Source organism: Diadema antillarum, unplaced genomic scaffold (genome assembly GCF_040938485.1).
Source record: "Diadema antillarum isolate AM-2024a unplaced genomic scaffold, OU_Dant_1.0 seq00000119_RagTag, whole genome shotgun sequence".
Lineage (NCBI taxonomy): Eukaryota > Metazoa > Echinodermata > Echinoidea > Diadematoida > Diadematidae > Diadema > Diadema antillarum.
Genome location: NW_027271200.1, coordinates 420,845 through 440,378, shown reverse-complemented (window position 1 = coordinate 440,378; position 19,534 = coordinate 420,845). Strand labels below are relative to the sequence as shown.

General features: G+C 39.9%; 1 protein-coding gene across 1 annotated transcript in view; it reads right to left on the bottom strand.

Annotated features, from left to right (window-relative positions):
- Window positions 1–4,376: 4,376 nt before the first annotated feature.
- LOC139727124 (nucleolar RNA helicase 2-like) overlaps window positions 4,377–19,534 on the bottom strand; it is a 38,963-nt gene continuing 23,805 nt past the window's right edge. The window contains exons 9-14 of the mRNA XM_071638105.1: window positions 13,415–13,519; window positions 12,607–12,726; window positions 11,177–11,250; window positions 7,842–8,001; window positions 6,639–6,818; window positions 4,377–4,691 (exon numbers count right to left, since the gene is read on the bottom strand). Of these exons, the coding sequence (XP_071494206.1) occupies window positions 4,377–4,691; window positions 6,639–6,818; window positions 7,842–8,001; window positions 11,177–11,250; window positions 12,607–12,726; window positions 13,415–13,519 (954 nt within the window). The remainder of the gene's footprint in view (window positions 4,692–6,638; window positions 6,819–7,841; window positions 8,002–11,176; window positions 11,251–12,606; window positions 12,727–13,414; window positions 13,520–19,534) is intronic.

Sequence of the window (19,534 nt, the reverse complement as noted above, 5' to 3'; positions counted from 1 at the left end):
CCTCTATAAAGTCCAAAACAATTTTCACACACACACACACACACACACACACACACACACACACACACACACACAGTATGTCTGAGTAGGTGTGTATCAAATACAAATGTACACAGGTAGTAACTTTGGCCACAGTCTACAAAAGACAAATTCCATACACTTTCTGTTTTTGTGTGACTACTAGTATTTAATTATTGAATATTAAACAAGGAGGCTTAGTCATCATGGGACACGAGTGCTTTAATCACTTGTGACTTACATCTTACACATTAAAAGATATATAAAGAATAATGCAGGAAATAAGTGTGCATACAAATAGCTTTTAGGTCAATTTACATTATACAATTGACTTTCAATATCTTCACTTGAAAGACAAATATACCAAAATAATTTCACATTATCAATATGTTAAATATTTGTGCAACAATGCACACATTCACTCTACTGCTATTTCGCTGTTTTGTGATGTACATGTGACAAACGTGACATTACAGCAGCCGTCAGGAAAAGAATTGAGATGATACAAAACATTACCAAATACATGTGCTCTGGAATTTATTTTCGTTTTGACCTCTTGGCACTCTAAAATAACATATTAAAACCATTTCTATGCACTACATATCACAATGCCCGAATTCTGGCAAGATATGAAGTACTATGGTACACTTGCAGCAACCTACATGCAATTTTGTGACATACCAGCACAGCCACTTTTCCTTCATAAGACTTGCCACATATTTTGGCTATCTCACACTGCAATCACAACAGCAACATTACACCCATGCAACTCCTACCATATTGTTGTTGCCATAGTACAGGGGAATCTTATCATAAAATGGTCCCAACAACCATGACAATTACCCTGTTAAAACATTGGGTTTCTCACTATACCAAGGTATAAAAATAAAGAAATATAATGAGTTGGGACCTGCCAAACCACCTTTGTTATAAGAGTGCTGTGTTAACCTCTTTGGCCCGAATTCACGAAGGTGGTACAAATGAAACCATGGTTTAAACCATGGACAAAAACCATGGAGCGCCAAGTGTCGCACGGAATATTTCCTTACGAAATCAGTCATTTCATCGATGAAATGAAAATTTCGTCCACGAAATGACAGCATTTTGTAACTAAATGAAAATTTCATCCACGAAATGATAATATCGTTAACGAAACAGTCATTTTGTCGACGAAATGACCAATTTCATAAGGAAATATTCCGTGCGACACTTGGCGCTCCATGGTTTTTGTCCATGGTTTAAACCATGGTTTCATTTGTACCACCTTCGTGAATTCGGGCCTTCATGTCTAGCCGGGTTCACTGTAGTTACCACGACACAGTTAACATGACACAAAGTTGCTCTCATAGTTCAACTTCTATGTGACCCCGAGTCATCATCATTCCCACATGGTGAGAAAGAGTATGAAAAACAAATACCTTGCTCCATGGGTGTCACAGGAATAAGCCAGTTAAGAGTTAGCTCATATGCACGAGTACAAATGACCCTTCTTTTTTTTTTCAGTTGGTTAGGCACGCCACTCGTTTTCAAAGTGACAAAGTGCATAAGCTTCCTTGACGTAACAACTAATGGAATTCATCAATCATATTCAAACAAATGATGAACTTTCAGAGAAGGAGTGACCAGAGTGGTTCATCAAAATCCCACTGGGGAAAACATCCATTTCATTATTCTGCATGAATGTATTAACAATCTTTTTCTAATGACATTGCCAATACCATTTTTGGTGTTGGGTGGGATGTGCTGGCAAGCACATTTACACAAATTGATTGAATAATCATTACATCACAGACGCTTATCTTTGTGAATTTAAAAACCAACATACCCTGTTGCTGTTGGTACAAATGACCTTTTTCTGCTTATGTGTAAAGTGGAACCCTGAACTGGTATATTGGTTAGGTGTAAGGATCAAACCTTGTTCAAACATGATTCTCTGAAGCAACAAATGCCCCCTCTTGCTCACACTGACTGGTACACGCATCACATTTGTATAGCGGAATGGATGTACAGACATCTTGTCTACAGGCAATGGCACTGTTCTGTAAAGTAAGCCAAAACTGAATGTTTGTATGCTATATGGCAATTGTGCTATTAATCCTATTGCATCCTTGGATGAAATGCCCACTTTTGTATTACTTATCGTCTCATGAAATTGCGGAAAACCCCTGTTCTTTGAGCATGCAACCTCAACGTTACACAGAGTGACTTACACCCTTACGAGCAGCACTGGTAAGCTCATAAACAAGTTCATTTTGATAAATTGTAGAGCAAGGACTAACTTATAAACCTCGCGTCTTGAGATTTGATCAACTAGTACATAAAAAGAAAATCAAAACCTTTTTTTCAGAATGAATAAAAATGATATGACAAACAGAAAAATAGAAATTTGATATTTACAATCATCACGCACAACCACTGGAGTATCTAAAAGCACAATGACAGGGCGATTAAAAAGACGCATAAAATTCACAAGCGCAATGCAAATCTAAAGAAACAAAACAATGAAAATCAAATCAGTCACAGCTGTGAAGTGTTCATAAATGAGGTGGCATATACATCCTGTATCGAAACTGCACCGGAGTGGCACCGCGGCCAAGATTTTAGGAGCATGAATGCAAACGCAGACGCAATTTGGAGAGATGGCCTGAAGAGAAAGAGAGAGGAGCTGGAGAGAGAGGAACTATCTTTTCAAGTGCTTGTATCACACCTAACTGTTATCAGGGAGTAGCAATCTTATGATCAAGTGGAGTAAGGACTAAATGGTACTCAGAAGTGGCTGTTGAAGACAATAGCAAGAAATGATAGCATCAGCTCGATACTGCGCACTAGAGCTGAAACTGCAAGTTTGAGTTCAAAGTGGGCATGTTCATTTTCTCCAAATTCATTAATAAGTGCCACATCTCTTGAAAGCACTCCATTCAGTCTTAATAAAAAAATCACAATACAAGACAAAAAGAAAGTGGTCTTATGGAAACATGTTTGGTCCATGATTACTTACAGTCTAAAGGGTTTTAAACGTGGACATTTACAAAGGGACAAAGGGAGGAGCAAATTCTACTTTTCCCTTTATTTCTTTTGCAATACTCTCAAAAAGGGACAAAACACACACAATAAATGCCTTCAGAAAAGACATGACATAGATTACAATAATTACTATATTAATAGGAAAAAACACTTGAGTTTAGTTAACTCAATCTGCTACCTTAGGATAAAATGGGACATCTCTTGTGTTCTTCAAACAGTTTTGAGTTGTACTTTGTTTGAGCTTTTTCATTTTGACTGTTTGTAACTTGCTGATAATTGAAATGCTTTGTCTGCCGCCAGTCCGTAATATATCATTAATAATGACAAAGACAGATACATGGATTAATTGACAAAATTTATCACATATCTATGCATCTGGAACTAAAAGTTGTGCTCCATTTACAGAAAGAGCAAGTCATTACAAGGCATTTATAGACTGATGCAACCCCTCCTCCACAAAAAAATATTTAACTTTTGATGAAAGAAAACATGAGAAACAAAATATATGATATCTGAGAAAGGACGGAAATGTCCATTACATATCAAAGAATAAATAGGGTCACCATGTCAGGTGCCTACTCTAGAGTCAACAGTTCAGTATTTGAATACTTAAAGACCCGCTATCTTTACAGATGACATATATGTACATGTAACATACTGCAAAACCACAAATTTTTTGCATGCATTTTGGTTCCGCAAATTTCACGAGAGTTACGACTCGCAAAATTAAAATGCACATGAAAGTGCTTGTCTACACTATAACTGGATGCCAGTGGCAATCCACAGAAATTTCATGCTGCTAAAATTTCTTGCTTTACAGTATTTCGCCCCAGGAGGCCCGACTGACTCCATTCCCATGGCAACCAGGTTCTCCTCCGATACGTGGACTGGGCTCTTTAATTTCTTATATAACTGCACGCATGATTGAGCGCAAAAGTGTGCAAGTTGTGCAGGTTTGATCAGTGGCGGTTGGTCACGATGGCTGCTTTGTTTAAATTATCTGGCGGTGGCCTTCACTGATAAATTCCGGGTCAGCAATAAGGCGGCTTCTCGAATCATTTCTCGCGTTTATACAGAAGCCGAAGCTCTGACTGGATCTCCTTTTCTGAATTCTGTCTGTTAATACTGAGTTGAAAGGCTGCCTCAGGCTGCTACAGGACGCTTCAGAACCCTCTATTTGCTTACACATGGTAGCATAAATGGGGTATTAATTGCCAGGACTTTGTCATCAAAATCTAAAGTCAGGAAAATATAGCTACCTCTGACAGGTCCACTTCAATATAAAAATACCATAAGAGTACAGACAAACGCACAAAAAGTTCTTTGTAAGACCCTTATCTATTATACCAACCCCCACCACCTCTACCCCTACTCCTTCCTCCCCTACCCCACCCACCACCACCACCACCACCACTGCCTCTCCTACGGTCTCCTCCATTCCTACTTCCCCATCCTCCTCCTCCTCCTCCCCGTCCACCTCCGCCGCCCCCTCTCCGGTCCCCAAATCTCCTGAAACCGCCTCCTCCCCTCCCGCGGAACCCGCCTCCGCCGCCCCGCCGGTCATCAAATGAATCCGAGGCTGCTATTATCAGCTCTGGTAGTTCCGCTGCTACTGTGAGTTGTGCTTCTGGAGTGTCTCGCCATAAGGACTGCATATTATAGGGGAAAAAAAAACCAGACAAAAATGAAGAATCAGAGATTTTGTCATGTATACATCAAACAAACCAAACTTCCCTAATACATTGTGAACATAGTCATCCGTGTATTCAAGAAGACTTGTTAATATGCATACTGGTACTGCCCTTCAGCAGTTATTGCAGAATTTCTCCTGACAGAGCTACTACCAGTGAGACCACACTAGTTACACAGATCTTTGAATAAACACAGACCATACATGTACAAGTGGTCCAAAGACTGGCCTTTGAAGCTTCCCTGGGGTCTACACAGATTGTGAGAGCACTGCCCCTACCTAGTCCTTACAGTTCAGCTGCTCATACGACCTTCACAGCTGGTACATGTATGTCCTTGCATAGACTAATTTTTAGTGAATCGTTCATATAAACGACTGAATTATTCATCAGGTGGAGTACAGCCAAGTATAACTCTCTCACATCTTACAATTTTTCTACATTATAAACAACTGCCTCCATGAGGATTTTTAACTTGTGCAAGAAGTTCACGAGATTAGTGCAATGTCAGGAAGTTCCTTGGGAGACAGAAGCAAGAGATAAGTCTCCTTTATGTGGATGTACTACAACATTCAAATTATGGCCAATGGATATCGCACACACAACTGCCACTTGCATAGTAAAAATTTCATCACTTTACAGCCAAATCAAAGTTCTCATCACAAGGTATTAAAGGGTGTGTACAGTTCTGGTCGAGGTGAAGATTTAGCTTTTAACATTTCGCGAGATATTCAGAAACCACTCTATGAGATGTCAAAGATCATGTAGTTCTAAGGGGTATCAAAAGTTTATTAGATGAAAATCGGTTTTGAAAAAGCTGAGATATCCAAAAATAAGGAGAAACAAAGAGACACTAATAAAGTTGTGGCATGTCGCCTTTTATTATTACCACTTTTTTGGATATCTCAGCCATTTGAAAACCAATTTTCATCAAATAAACGTTGAATCCTTCTTAAAATTACATGCTCTTTCATATTTCATAAGAGGCTTTTCATTATCTCACTTAGGAATGTTCAAAACATGAATTCCTACCTCAACCAGTACTGTACAGTCCCTTTATTGATACATTTGATTCATTTCAACATTAATCAAAAGGTTTTGCTGTGCTTCCCACGTAATTCCAGAATTCCAGCAGTCAAAGAGGGGCTTGGATATGTCACAGCAATGTTTTATATTTTTCACTTGACATCTGGATTTGGCATTATAGTATCATGCTGCAAATTGATGACCTGTTTGACACTGAGAAACTTACAAATAATTTGTGTTGGCAAAGACATTTAGCTGGAGATTTTTATCCTTGGATAACCATTCGTTCACTGTGGTCAAATGTTTAAAAACAAGGCTAAGATGGCACCAGAGAGCACCCAGAGCTTCCCACAGCTTTCCCCAGGACCTTAAAGGGATGGTACAGTATTGGTTGAGATGGGGATTCAGATTTTAACTTTTTGCAAGATAATTAGAAACCAAATATATGAAATATTACAGAGCATACAATTCTAGAGGAATTCAAAGATTATTTGATGAAAATTGGTTTTGAAATGGCTGAGATATCTAAAAACAAAGAGGTCCTATCAAAAGGTGGGATCGTCTTTTCGGTCCTAATAAAAGGTCGCATCCAACCTTTATTAGGACCACTCTGTTTTACTTTGTTTTTGGTATCTCAGCCATTTCAAAACCGATTTTCTTCAAATAAATTGTGATTACCTCTTAGAATTATATGCTCTCTAATATTTCATAAAAGTGGTTTCTAATCAGCTTGCAGAAAGTTAAAACCTGAATCTCCATCTCAACCAAAACTATACCATCCCTTTAAGCAGGCCCCAGACCCTTGCCCCAAGTGAAGTGAAATGCTAGAGAAATAGCTTCAAACGTAAGAGTGACTTGGGCCATGTTTGTCTGAAGGCTTACCAAAAGATGGTCCTTGTGATCGTTGACCACATCAAATACTGCCGAGGTTTGGTCCACACAGATTCTGATCCCCTTTATGGCACTCCGCGTTTCCCGGTCAAGATATCGACCCAGAGTTCGGAAGACATCACCGACATCGAAGAGGTGTGACTGCGTCTCAAGGAATAGAGTTGTCTTACCCTAGTTTCATGTAGGAGACAAGACATTGTCGATACGATGTGAAATACCAGCTCAGGATCATCTGTTCTCTGTCAAGGTCAGCTAACCACTTTTTATCACAATTACTGCTTCAACAATTCATATCTACTGACAAGGAGATTTTAAAGCATGTCTCTCAGCTGCTATTTGGTGACTTCACAAACCTGGCACTCCAACACACTCAAAGCGTGCTGAAGTGGTAGTTGTAAATTTTCTGCCTCAACAAAATAAGCCTGCATGACTTCTGCAATGACGGGATTTCGTAAACTCTAACCAATAGAAACAGTGTTGCAGTAAACTACGGCAGTATGATGTCATGGCGTATGATGTGAAATGGTGAAATAATGTTTGACTACCACTTTCAATCCAACTAAATCTAGTCCACCCAATCCAACTTGAGTTTCCTCTCAACTTTTAATATCAGGATCTTAGGGCACTGCCAAATTTTTTACTAGGATACACCACAATATCACATGATCAAGAAAAGAAATCAATAACAGATTTCTCAACACTCTTGACGCTTGGACATATGTTCTTAAATTGAAGTTATATCATTAGATAAATGAAGTGTATAATGGCACAGGACTCTAATTCGTTCTTGCTGTGGTTTTCAATATTCATGTTTATTTTTTTCTTATTATTATTTAAAGGGGGCAAAGTTGTTAGTGACAAGTATGTACTCTGAAAACAAAATAAAGAGAGATGTGGTATTTCAAATTGGTGCCTGTTTTCCTTCAAGCATCAGTTTCTTCAACAATTGAAAGCACAGACAGTTGAAGAATGAACAACTCACAAGCATCATAAAAAGCTGTAAACTACATCTTTTGTGAGGCTACAATTAATTTGAAAGAAAAGATAAGTGCAAAATGAGTTTGATAACTAACCTTCGCTTTCAAAATTAGATGAAATACTGTCATCAAGTGGTACCTCCTCAAAAGGAAAACAGTGAACAAATGTAACAGAAATAAGGGAAGCACAAATCTTTGTCATCATCATCATAATTACCTCCTCAGCTGTGAGCAGTGATCTCGTCTTCATGGCCTTTGACCCCGAGATGTGGGCCAGGGCGGCAGCCAGGGCTTCCTCTGCTCCCTTCTCCGCGATGATCTCTCGGGCTGCATCCCTGAACAGCGCCACCATGTCTAACGAAACTTCGTTCAGAAATCTGGCAGAGGACAAGAATGAACAGCCGTGCACGTGAGACATGGGTTCAGGAATCGGCAAGAAAATTCTCTTTCCTCACTGACACAGAGGCTAGACAAATTTCAAGGCCTGGGAATATATGCTTTGAATCAACAAAGTTGATATTCAGCTTTTAGTATAATCAGGCACAATTACCCTCTAAAAAAGCTTGGCACAGTATACTGAAATAGGTGTAGTGCTTTTGTATTCTTTTTATATATTTTGGGGGTTAGGAACAACCAATCTCGGAACAAGTAAATACTGTATACGCCATATATTTTGCGAGTCTAAATTTTCGCAAAATGGGAATTCCCAACGATTTTGCGAGTGGTTAAATTCGCGATCGTGGAGTCCTGAAGTGAGCGGAGAAACGTACATGCATATGTCACATCCACATCGGGATCAGAGTCAATATTTTCACATGTCTTTAATTTCGTGAATAGTACCTGACTCACGAAATTCGCGAAAATAAAAACCTAGCAAAATATTTGGCGTATACAGTATATGAATTTAAAAGCAGTGAAAACCTTCTTTCAATATTTGACACAAACCAAAAGTTCTTATCCTTTTGTTGATTTTGTGATGCATGGTCATCCTATCATCCTGATACATGGCATCATAATCAACTTTTTTTTTTTTGGAGGAGTTGTCCTGTTAGTTTGCTATCTGGGATCGACAGACAGACAGACAGACAGACAGACAGACAGACAATTTATTTCTTGGCAGAGTAGCCAAAACGAAAGTTAAAATCCCAAATGACATGTAGAAGACATGGGTTGATCAATTTTCAATATGATCTTCAATAGATACATTCTGCTCAGGTCTTAATCACATTCAGACATGCTTCTGGCTAAACTCAGATACTGTCAACTTCTCTTTCACTTTCTTACAAATCTCTTCTCACAAACAGGCTATGAGGCAAATAAATGCTGGTTTTGAAATCTAGATGATACACAAGTGGATATTTCATACACAGTTGGAGCAGTCACCCTGGTCTGTTCCATCATGATATGAATGTAGGCCTTCTTTCATGTATTATACATCTGTTAGTGTCATACAAAGCATATAGTTTTACTCGTAATCATGATGAAGAACACGCTTAAAGGGGATGGCTAGTAACTGATCAGTGGGAATCAATGGGAATGCTGGAGGATGATTGTTCCAATCCTTGTGGGATTCATTTAAGAGGACATTACTGTTATATATCTATTGTTGTGTGAAAATTATTTGCTTCAGAATGGTCTCATATTCAAGTAATGTGCAGTTTAATGTTTCCAGGTTAGTGTGCCTGGTCAGTGACGGGGTATTAATCTGCACATTACTTGAATATGAGACTGTTCTGAAGCAAATAATTTTCACACAACAGTAGATATATAATGTCCTCTTAAATGAATCCCACAAGGATTGGAATAATCATCCTTCAGCATTCCCACTGATTCCCACTGATCGGTTACTAGCCATCCCCTTTAAAGGTTGTCAGTCGTCTACACTACATGATATGTGCGCAATATACATTTGTTCACTTGTCCGCACTTAAGCCCGCCGCACACTACACGATTTTGCCCCGATTCACCGGTCTTAAGACCTTAAGACCAGAAGTGTGACGTCACAGTCAAGCCATTTTTCAGTCGTACGACTGGGTCTTAGCGCCAGTCGTAGAGATTTGACATGTTGAATTTCTACGACTGGTCGTAGGCTTTCAGCCATTCACAATGCAGTAAAATGCAAGTGCACGCAGTGCGCACCGGTGCGTGCGCTTTACAGTCGGGTCGTATAGTGTGCCGTGTCCGGTCGTACGACTGGTCTTAAGACCCAGCTTGGCTTAAGACTTTAAGACCAGTCTAATCGTGTAGTGTGCGGTGGCCTTTAGTAGGACAACTGGAGTTTGTATAGCGTGCACAGCAGAACAAATGATTTACTGTCAGTTTCTGAGTTTGCCCAAATCTGGCGCTTAGTTTGCTCAGCTGGACCCTAAGCATTTTGTGTACATCTTGTTCATGTATAATTGCCCTTGACTCTTAATCCCCATATCGTAGAACACACACACAGCCAAAGAATTGCGTTCAACTGGAGTTGTGTATGCTTTGGTTTTTTTTAATGTACTTCGGTGCACAGCAAAAAAAGGTTTATTAAATCGAAGAACCATAGTATCTGACGACAGAATCCCTTTAAGATCCTCCTTTGTACCCATCATCTAAATAATGATCAATGGCTTTGTAAAATTTTAGTAGATACTAAGGTTTTATATTAAGTGTAACACATTCAAAAAATTTATGTCAACATGAGACTCAGATTGTCACAACATCAGACTGGACTGCAATAAATGTACAACAATGGCTACAATGCTAAAATTCTGCAACGAACAAATTGTTACACAGCAGAAACAAGTCGGGGCAGATCATTAGCAAGCCTAGAATATTACTCTTACTATGAGTCAGGGGTGTTGTCGGTTCAGTAGAAAATTAATAACTTATTGGCAGGGGTGCCAATCTTTTAAACAGCATTGCACTATTCTGAGAGCTAAAAGAGCATTTTTTCTTTGTGGAAAATCAATATTTTCCATGAAACCTGCTGTATTTTTGTGGTGGGAAAAAAAAAAACACTACAAAAATACTGTTAAACGAGATATTTTCGCTGCATGAAATTTTTGCGAGTTGCCTTTAACATTCAGTGCATATAGTGTAGACAAGAAATTTTGCGTGCAGTTTAATTTTGCGAATCTTGGCTCACGCAAAATTTGCGAAATTAAAATGCTTGTGAACATTCCTTGTTTTACAGTACTGCATAAAAGTAACAGTTGGCATTTCTGTATTGGGTAGGAAAGAAATGTCCTATACAAGAATAGCTTGAAAACCTTTGAAAACATGCACATCAAAAAATCCCCTTTCCCTTTGAGGTGAAGATTGCACAACCTTTCCTAGCAAATTTGCACATTGCATATTCTAATATTATGATAATAAAACAATTTGAAGGATTACTACGCAAAATCCTTTGTGAGACATGAAAATCAATCTGTGACGGAACAGGGCAAAATTAATGTCTTTACAAGACAAGGTACCATGTGGAAAACCATTCAGTCTGCAAGTACTGTCCATCACTTGTACATAAAATAAGAAGTACCAACACAGCGTCCTCAAGAGTTCGATCACTCCACTTACCCAGTGACGTCCTTGACTGACGATTTGATGATGTCACAGGGCTGGGGTGCAGCTACTCGTTTAAATTTGATCCCCTGTGTGACGAAACAACAAAGAAAACAACACCCCAACATGACACTGATATGTTCATATATTAATATTCTGAGACTTGCAAGTAATACCATGAAAAAACAAATAACTAATTCTTTTGTCGTTCTTCATATGATGAATTAACATGTGTGTTGTTTTCATGCACTGCAGACTGAAAAAAATGTGTATTGCCATGTATGAAATGTACTTTTCAGACTACTTTCATGGACCAAATGTGAAATAACAACAAAAAATTACATACAAAGAGACAGAAGTTTTAAGTGTGACACCTTTGGAGTAAGCACCCCCATGATACCCCCATACTCCCTACCTCATATGTTAAAGGTTTATGACAAACAAATGCAAGTGGGGGACACTCACCATTATCAGTGAATCAGCAATATACCTGACCTGAGAGAGTGTATTGATGTACATGTATGTCATTGTGATGCCTACAGATGTTACCAATTGGACCACCTTGCAAGATTGCATGCGAGGGTTTGCTGTAGATGGTAATTACTTAAAGACATGGTAGCGTGGGGAAACATAGGTGGTACGATTGAATCAGTTTTCATGCACTGCCAACTGGGGTACAGTAGAAAATCACAAATACAGTTGAACCTCTCGTATCCGGACAAGTCGGGACCGCGGCTCATCCGGATAAGGGATTTGGCCGGATACGGGAGACTCACTGCTTTATACATGTACATATACATACACATGTACTGATGTAGCCCATTGTAGTACCACATGTAGTAATGTGTATGCTGCAACCTTTTCATTGTTACACTCAGTAACAGACCCCAAAATAGAGGTTCGTGTTTGCAAGAATGAAATCATTTTCTTTTATAAATTCTTGGGATGATTTACCTAAATAATTATTAAGAAATGTATCAAGTAGATCTTGAAAATAAACAGTACGATTCGACAAAACGACGCTTCAAAATTCGATCATCATGGCCCGGCAAAGTCGACTGTAGGTCGCCATTGTTAGATTGAGTTGGGAATCCCCCTTTCCTTCCATAATTATTAAAAAAATTTTTAAAAAATCACGGCGAGATTGCATCCGTATAATAGAGAGATCCGGATAAAGGGAGGCCGGATAAGAGAGGTTCAACTGTAGTGCCAGTCAGCCACATGTCAGTGAATATGTGCATGCAAGCATATGCTAATTGGTAACAGTCAACTCTAGTTGAGGTTTTTTTTTACATAAAGATCAGTGATAAAGCTATGGACAATTTGTTACGGGGATTCTTCCAGATATCCAAGCTGGGTCACTCCATGGTATCCCCATGTTACCGGGTCTTAAAATCAACAGTCTTTTTGTGGCACTCTCAAGAGGCAAATTCCTGATTACTCACCGCTTTGTATTCCACCTTCTGCAAGTCCCTCTCCTCGGCTCGTTTGTAGAAACAGACGCAGACTCCGTTCCTCCCGGCCCTGCCTGTCCGACCAGAGCGATGGATGTATGAGTCCACATCCTGCGCACGGATTGAAGACATGAGGACACTCATGTTACCTTGTACAGACATCATGATACCAAGTTCTGCCTCAATAATATTTCATGAACCTACATCCTAACTCTCAATTGCACATGTCTGAGATTGAGATGACAACTGAAGAAACCAAAAATCTGGAGTGCAGATATAAAAACGTACTTGTCAAAGTCATTTTGCAGATTTCAATGTGGTGTCACTTGTGTGACTGACAGGTACTTTGGCAATTATTTCATTGTTTAAGCACGTTTACAGATGCATTGGTGTTTCCCATCTTCTTGAGTGCTGTACAATTTAAAATACTTACGTCATATGTAGAGATCCTTCACTCATTTTTTTCTTTTCCTTTTTTTTTTCCAAGAGTGGACTCTCGCTTTTATGTCTAATATTTGTTCAGTGTATTTTTTTCTTTTGAATGACTATTACTCACTCTTTCCATATCAAGATATCACCACCAGAGGTATATTCATTCACTCACAAAGAAAGAGAGAAATATTGAAAGTAAATTGATCAGCTCAATTTTCATGTGGCATTGTAATTATACCATATGCCAAGTATATTAAAATCCAATGTAGAATCTGATTGATAACAGCCAGTAAATGGGACTGGAATCTGAAACTGCTGTGAGATGTTGTCTTGGCAGTGACCAGCAAGGTGTGTAAATTGGACTGACCTTTGGAGGGTTGCACTGGATGACCAGGTCCACCTCAGGGATGTCGAGCCCTCGGGCAGCTACGTCTGTAGTGACCAGACACTGAAACTTGCCCTCTCTGAACCCCTATGATGTAAGGAAGACGGGGAAAAAAGCAAAGGAGAGACAGGAATGAAGCAGACAGATATTTCAAAATTAAGGTAAGACCTAGTCCAGATTCTGGACGTTTTCTATCATTACGCAGCCACGCACCGCTCCACAGCTTATCGCGCTATCCCCTGTAACCGCTCGATGCCAACAAACCTGTCCGAAAAAACGTCCAGAATGGTTTGACAGTGCGTAGGGTCAAAAGTTCATATTAGGTATGCTTACGTAATGCCCTATCTCTCGCAAGCTCATTGCGTATGCATGAAAACTACGGGATCGATCAGAGAAAAGTTCTGTGGGATCGATCGATCTGCAGCCAGCTGTGTGCATTGCACCGTGAATACAGTGCGATCTGCAACAATTACTAGCACAGAGCAGGGAGGTGCACAGAGATGCCTGCATTTTTGCACAACACACATTATCACAATCAATTCCAAAGAGCCAACTCTTTGATCACAATGCAATGCGATACATGTACTCAGTTCTTCAGTGATCCGTACCATGCATTGTTGCACAGCTGATTCGTGCAACGTTTTTGACTGGCTGAAAGTTATGGTTGCAGTCATGTCCGACCTACTTTCACGTGGTGTTTTGGACTTTGTTGTGCCCATGCAGATTCGATGATGACTTGAATATTATTCTTGAGATTGAAAATGGCGAGGTAAGTCGCCAGCTCGCCGATGTATGATTTGTGATGTGCCACTTCTAACGTCCAAACACTACATAAAACTGCAAAAGAACTCTGTGAAGGTCGTGAGATGTGGACCTCAAGAAAAGTTGGAAGATTTGTTTGGCGATGTTATTGTTGGTAAAGGGGATCGATATGTTGTGTTTTTTCTTGGGGGGGGGGGATTGTGCCAATCATATTCATTAAAGGAAATAATTTTGTCATCAATTATTCTTTCTTAATAATATTGTATGATGAAATATTCAGAAATTATAGAAATTCTTTAATTGACATAGGCAATTGTATGCACCTGTTTTCACTATTATCTGGCCCACTTAATAACAATGTAATTTTGTGATGTAAGCTCAGGGCTGTGAGATGTAGGTTCTATGAACCGCTACTTAGCTATGGTCAAGGGCGTACCGAGGGGGGGGGGGGGGGGGGGTGTTTTGGGTGTTCAAACACCCCCTTTGCCAAAAGGGGGGTGTTTAAGGTGTTCAAACACCTCCCTTGGGCAAAAGGTGTGTTTTGTAACGCTGAAATATAAACATTTTCGGCTCGCTCGCTGCGCCCACTCGCCAAAATTTATCAAAAAAAAGATAAGAAGAACAAAACGTAATGATGACGTGGAAATATAAAAATTTCGGCTCACTCACTCGTAATAATTTAGAGTATTTTTCCAAGTCCTTAGTTTGTTGGCATTAATCGTTATCTATGAAGCCGTCACTATATCTTGATTAGAATTGTAAGATTTAATAACCAAAAAATGACAAGAATTCCATGTTTTGTAAGGTGAAATACAAAAATTGTCGGCTCGCTCGCTGCGCTCGCTCGCCAAAATTTATCAAAATTTATCAGATTTTATATCAACCTCAAAAAAACCCTTTTATTAATGTGCTCGAAAAAGCATTTCAAGTGGACTTTTTTTAAGTCCCTACCGGGATGGGATTGGGGTTGAACACTGTTGGTATAAATCGTTATCTATAAGACCGTCACTATTTTTGATTAGAATTGTCATTCGAAGATTTAATAACCAAAAATGACAAGAATTCCATGTTTTGTAAGCTGAAATACAAAAATTTTTGGCTCGCTCGCTGCACTCGCTCGCCAAAATTCTTCAATATCTATTACATTTAAATCACCCTCAAAAGACCCCTTTTAAGTGCTTGAAAAAGCATATCATGTGGACTTTTTTTAAGTCCCTACCGGGATGGGGTTGGACACTGCTGGTAAAAATCGTTATCTATAAGGCCGTCACTGTGATTAGAATTGTAATTCGAAGATTTAATAACCAAAAATGACAAGAATTCCATGTTATGTATAAAGCTGAAATATAAAAATTTTCGGCTCGCTTGCTGCGCTCGCTCGTCAAAATATATCAAAATTTAGGGTTGTCTATTACATTTAAATAACCCTCAAAAGACTCCTCTTAAGTGCTTCAAGAAGCATATCATGAGGACTTTTTTAAAGTCCCTACCGGGATGGGGTTGGGGTTGAACACTTTTTCAGAAATTAGGGGCGCAATTTTCGCGCTTGCCACGGGCACCGTTTTCCCTAGATACGCCACTGACTACCAAGTACAGTCAGTATAGTAGCCTACTGGAAGCAGCAAGCTCTGGAAGCTCTGGGAGTAGCAAGTTACTTGCTACTCAATGTAATTAGTAATAGCACATGGACTTGGTAATCTTTAGTAATAGTAGATATATGAATTTTTTCAATGACTGAAAGTTAAAACTGAAAGATAACTGAGTGTGAGTCTACAAATTGTGGTTGGATGACTTTATTGCGCCTAAAATTCACTAGATATCTAGGTCTAGGAACAGTGGCGTAACTACGGGGGCATGGAGGGTTAGTAAACTGCTTTTGAAATCGACATGAAAGGATGATCAAGAAAAAAAGATATTTTTCTAAGATTTCTTTTAACCATAATAATCAAAGAGGTATAACATTGTTCAAAGAGCCCGGAGACGACAAAAGATTGTGATTCAGCGTGATTCCTGGTTGGCATTTTGAATACAAGCAGGATGTGCGCAGTGTACTCAGAATATCGGAATGGCAAAAAGAGTCGCTGCAATGTTGCGCAATGTTTGATAGGTTGTACACATTTGCTATCAAAGCTTGATCATTGATTTTGCAGTGTTGCTTTACATACTAGTCTATATTAAAATGCCTTGCATTGCCAATATAAGACTTGACCTTGGCTATTTCCTAACTTTTCCATCTATATGAAACACACACACTCACAAACACAAACAAATTAGGGGATGCTCTATATAAAGCAGTGGCGTATCTAGGGAAAACGGCGCCCGGGGCAAGCGCGAAAATTGCGCCCCTAATTTCTGAAAAAGTGTTCAACCCCAAGCCCATCCCGGTAGGGACTTTAAAAAAGTCTACATGATATGCTTTTTCAAGCACTTAAAAGGGGTCTTTTGAGGGTGATTTAAATGTAATAAATTTAGATAAATTTTGGCGAAGCGAGCGCAGCGAGCGAGCCGAAAATTTTTGTATATTTCCGCGTCATCATCACGTTTTGTTCTTATCTTTTTTTGTGTGATAAATTTTGGCGAGCGAGCGCAGCGAGCGAGCCGAAAATTTTTGTATTTCAGGTTACAAAACATGGAATTCTTGTCATTTTTTGCTTATTAAATCTTACAATTCTAATCAAGAAAATTAATGGTAACGGCCTTATAGATAACGATTTATACCAACAAACTGAGGACTTGAAAAAAATACTCCAAATTAGTACGCGCGTGTGTATGAGCTGAAATTTGTATATTTCCGCGCCATCATCACGTTTTGTTCTTATCTCTTTTTTTTTTTGGAGAAATTTTAGCGAGCGAGCGCAGCGAGCGAGCCGAAAATTTCTGTATATCAGCTTACAAAACATGGAATTGTTGTCATTTTTTGCTTATTAAATCTTACAATTCTAATAAAGATATAGTGACGGCCTTATAGATGAGGGTGATTTAAATGTAATAAATGTAGATAGATTTTGGCGAAGCGAGCGCAGCGAGCGAGCCGAAAATTTTTGTATATTTCCGCGTCATCATCACGTTTTGTTCTTAGTTTTTTTTGTGATAAATTTTGACGAGCGAGCGCAGCGAGCGAGCCGAAAATTTTTGTATTTCAGCTTACAAAACATGGAATTCTTGTCATTTTTTTGCTTGTTAAATCTTACAATTCTAATCAAGAAAATTAATGGTGATGGCCTTATAGATAACGATTTTATACCAACAAACTGAGGACTTGAAAAAAAAATACTCTAAATTAGTACGCGCGAGTGAGCCGAAATTTGTATATTTCCGCGTTCTGTTCTTATCTTGTTTGATTTGGTTTTTTGCGCCCCCCCCTTATGTTCGACACCTTTGGCGCCCTCGTTTGATCCAATAGGCGATCGCTTAAGAACGAAAGAAATAAAATTGCAGCCGCTGCTCCGTGTAACATTTTGCCTTCTAACGATGGCATGTGTGAACACAATATACATTGTCATTTTGTCCGCGTCATCATCACGTTTTGTTCTTATCTTCTTTTTTCTCTTTATATGAATTTTGGCGAGCGAGCGCAACGAGCGAGCCAAAATTTCAGCTTACAAAACATGGAATTCCTGTGTGAACACAATAAACATTGTCATTTTTTGTTTTCATCTTGTTTGATTTGGTTTTCTCCCCCCCCCCCCCCCCCCCCCCACCCCCGTTCTCCCTCCTTCCCGGTCCGGGCGAGTTTTTTTTTTTTTCTTCTTCTTCTTCTTTTTTTTCCCTTCTTTTTTTCTTTTTCTTCTTCGTTTTTTTTTTTTTCTTTTTTTTTCTTTTTTTCGTTTTCGGCGCCCCCAAAAAGTGGCGCCCGGGGCACGTGCCCCCCTTGCCCCCCCCCCCCCTAGATACGCCACTGATATAAAGTGCAGATTTTGGACATCCTTCTCCCGCTTGGTCACTTCGACGCCCCTCGCTGGTCATACCTCCCCCAATCATGAACATAAACCGACACCCTTGACTACCAGTGGCGGATCCAGGGGGCGCACCGGGCACCCCCTCCCTCCAATGCGAAAAAAATATACATGTAGCTACAAACGACAGTTTTTGGACGGTAAAATGGTGCTCGCTTCGCTCCGCATTATATGCCATTATCCTGATGTTACTGCCAGTAATTGCCAGCAGTTGCGCCCGGTGCGCCCCCCCCCCCCCCCCCCCGAATTTCCAAAGCGAAAAAATATAGCTACAAACGGCAGTTTTAGGACTGTAAAATGTCAAAATTTTCAAGCGCGCTCGCTTCGCTCGCTCGCATTTAACCGTTATATGCCATTCTCCTGATGTTACTGCCAGTAATTGCCAGCAGTTGCGCCCGGTACTCCCCCCCCCCCCCCCCCCTCCCGAATTTCCAAAGCGAAAAAATATGGCTACAAATGGCAGTTTGGGGACTGTAAAATGTCAACATTTTCAAGCTCGCTCGCTTCGCTCGCTCGCATTTAATCGTTATGCAATTCTCCTGATGTTGCTGTCAGTAATTGCCAGCAGTTGCGCCCGGTGCGCCCCCTCCCCTTAATTTCCAAAGCGAAAAAATATAGCTACAAACGGCAGTTTGGGGACTGTAAAATGTCAAAATTTTCAAGCTCGCTCGCTTCGCTCGCTCGCATTTAATCGTTATGCAATTCTCCTGATGTTGCTGTCAGTAATTGCCAGCAGTTGCGCCCGGTGCGCCCCCTCCCCTTAATTTCTAAAGCGAAAAAATATAGCTACAAACGGCAGTTTGGGGACTGTAAAATGTCAAAATTTTCAAGCTCGCTCGCTTCGCTCGCTTGCCTTTAATCGTTATGCAATTATCCTGATGTTGCTGTCAGTAATTGCCAGCAGTTGCGCCCGATGCGCCCCCTCCCTTAATTTCTAAAGCGAAAAAATATAGCTGCAAACGGCAGTTTGGGGACTTAAAATGTCAAAATTTTCAAGCTCGCTCGCTTCGCTCGCTCGCATTTAATCGTTATGCCATTCTCCTGATGTTACTGCCAGCAACTACCAGCAGTTGCACCCGGTGCAACCCCCTTAATTTGCAAAGGAAATATATGTATATATATATATATATTATTATATATAGCTACAAACGGCAGTTTGGGGACTGTAAAGTGTCAAAATTTGCAAGCTTGCTCGCTCCGCTCGCTCGCATTTAATTGTACAGTTATGCAATTCTGATGTTGCTTCCATGAGGTGCGCCCCCCCCCCCCCCCCATGTCTTGACCCACGGTACGCCACTGAACACCCCCCTCTAAAAAATCCTGGGTACGCCTATGGCTATGGTATACAAGATATCAAGCATATTCTGATTAGGGGTGGTGGAGG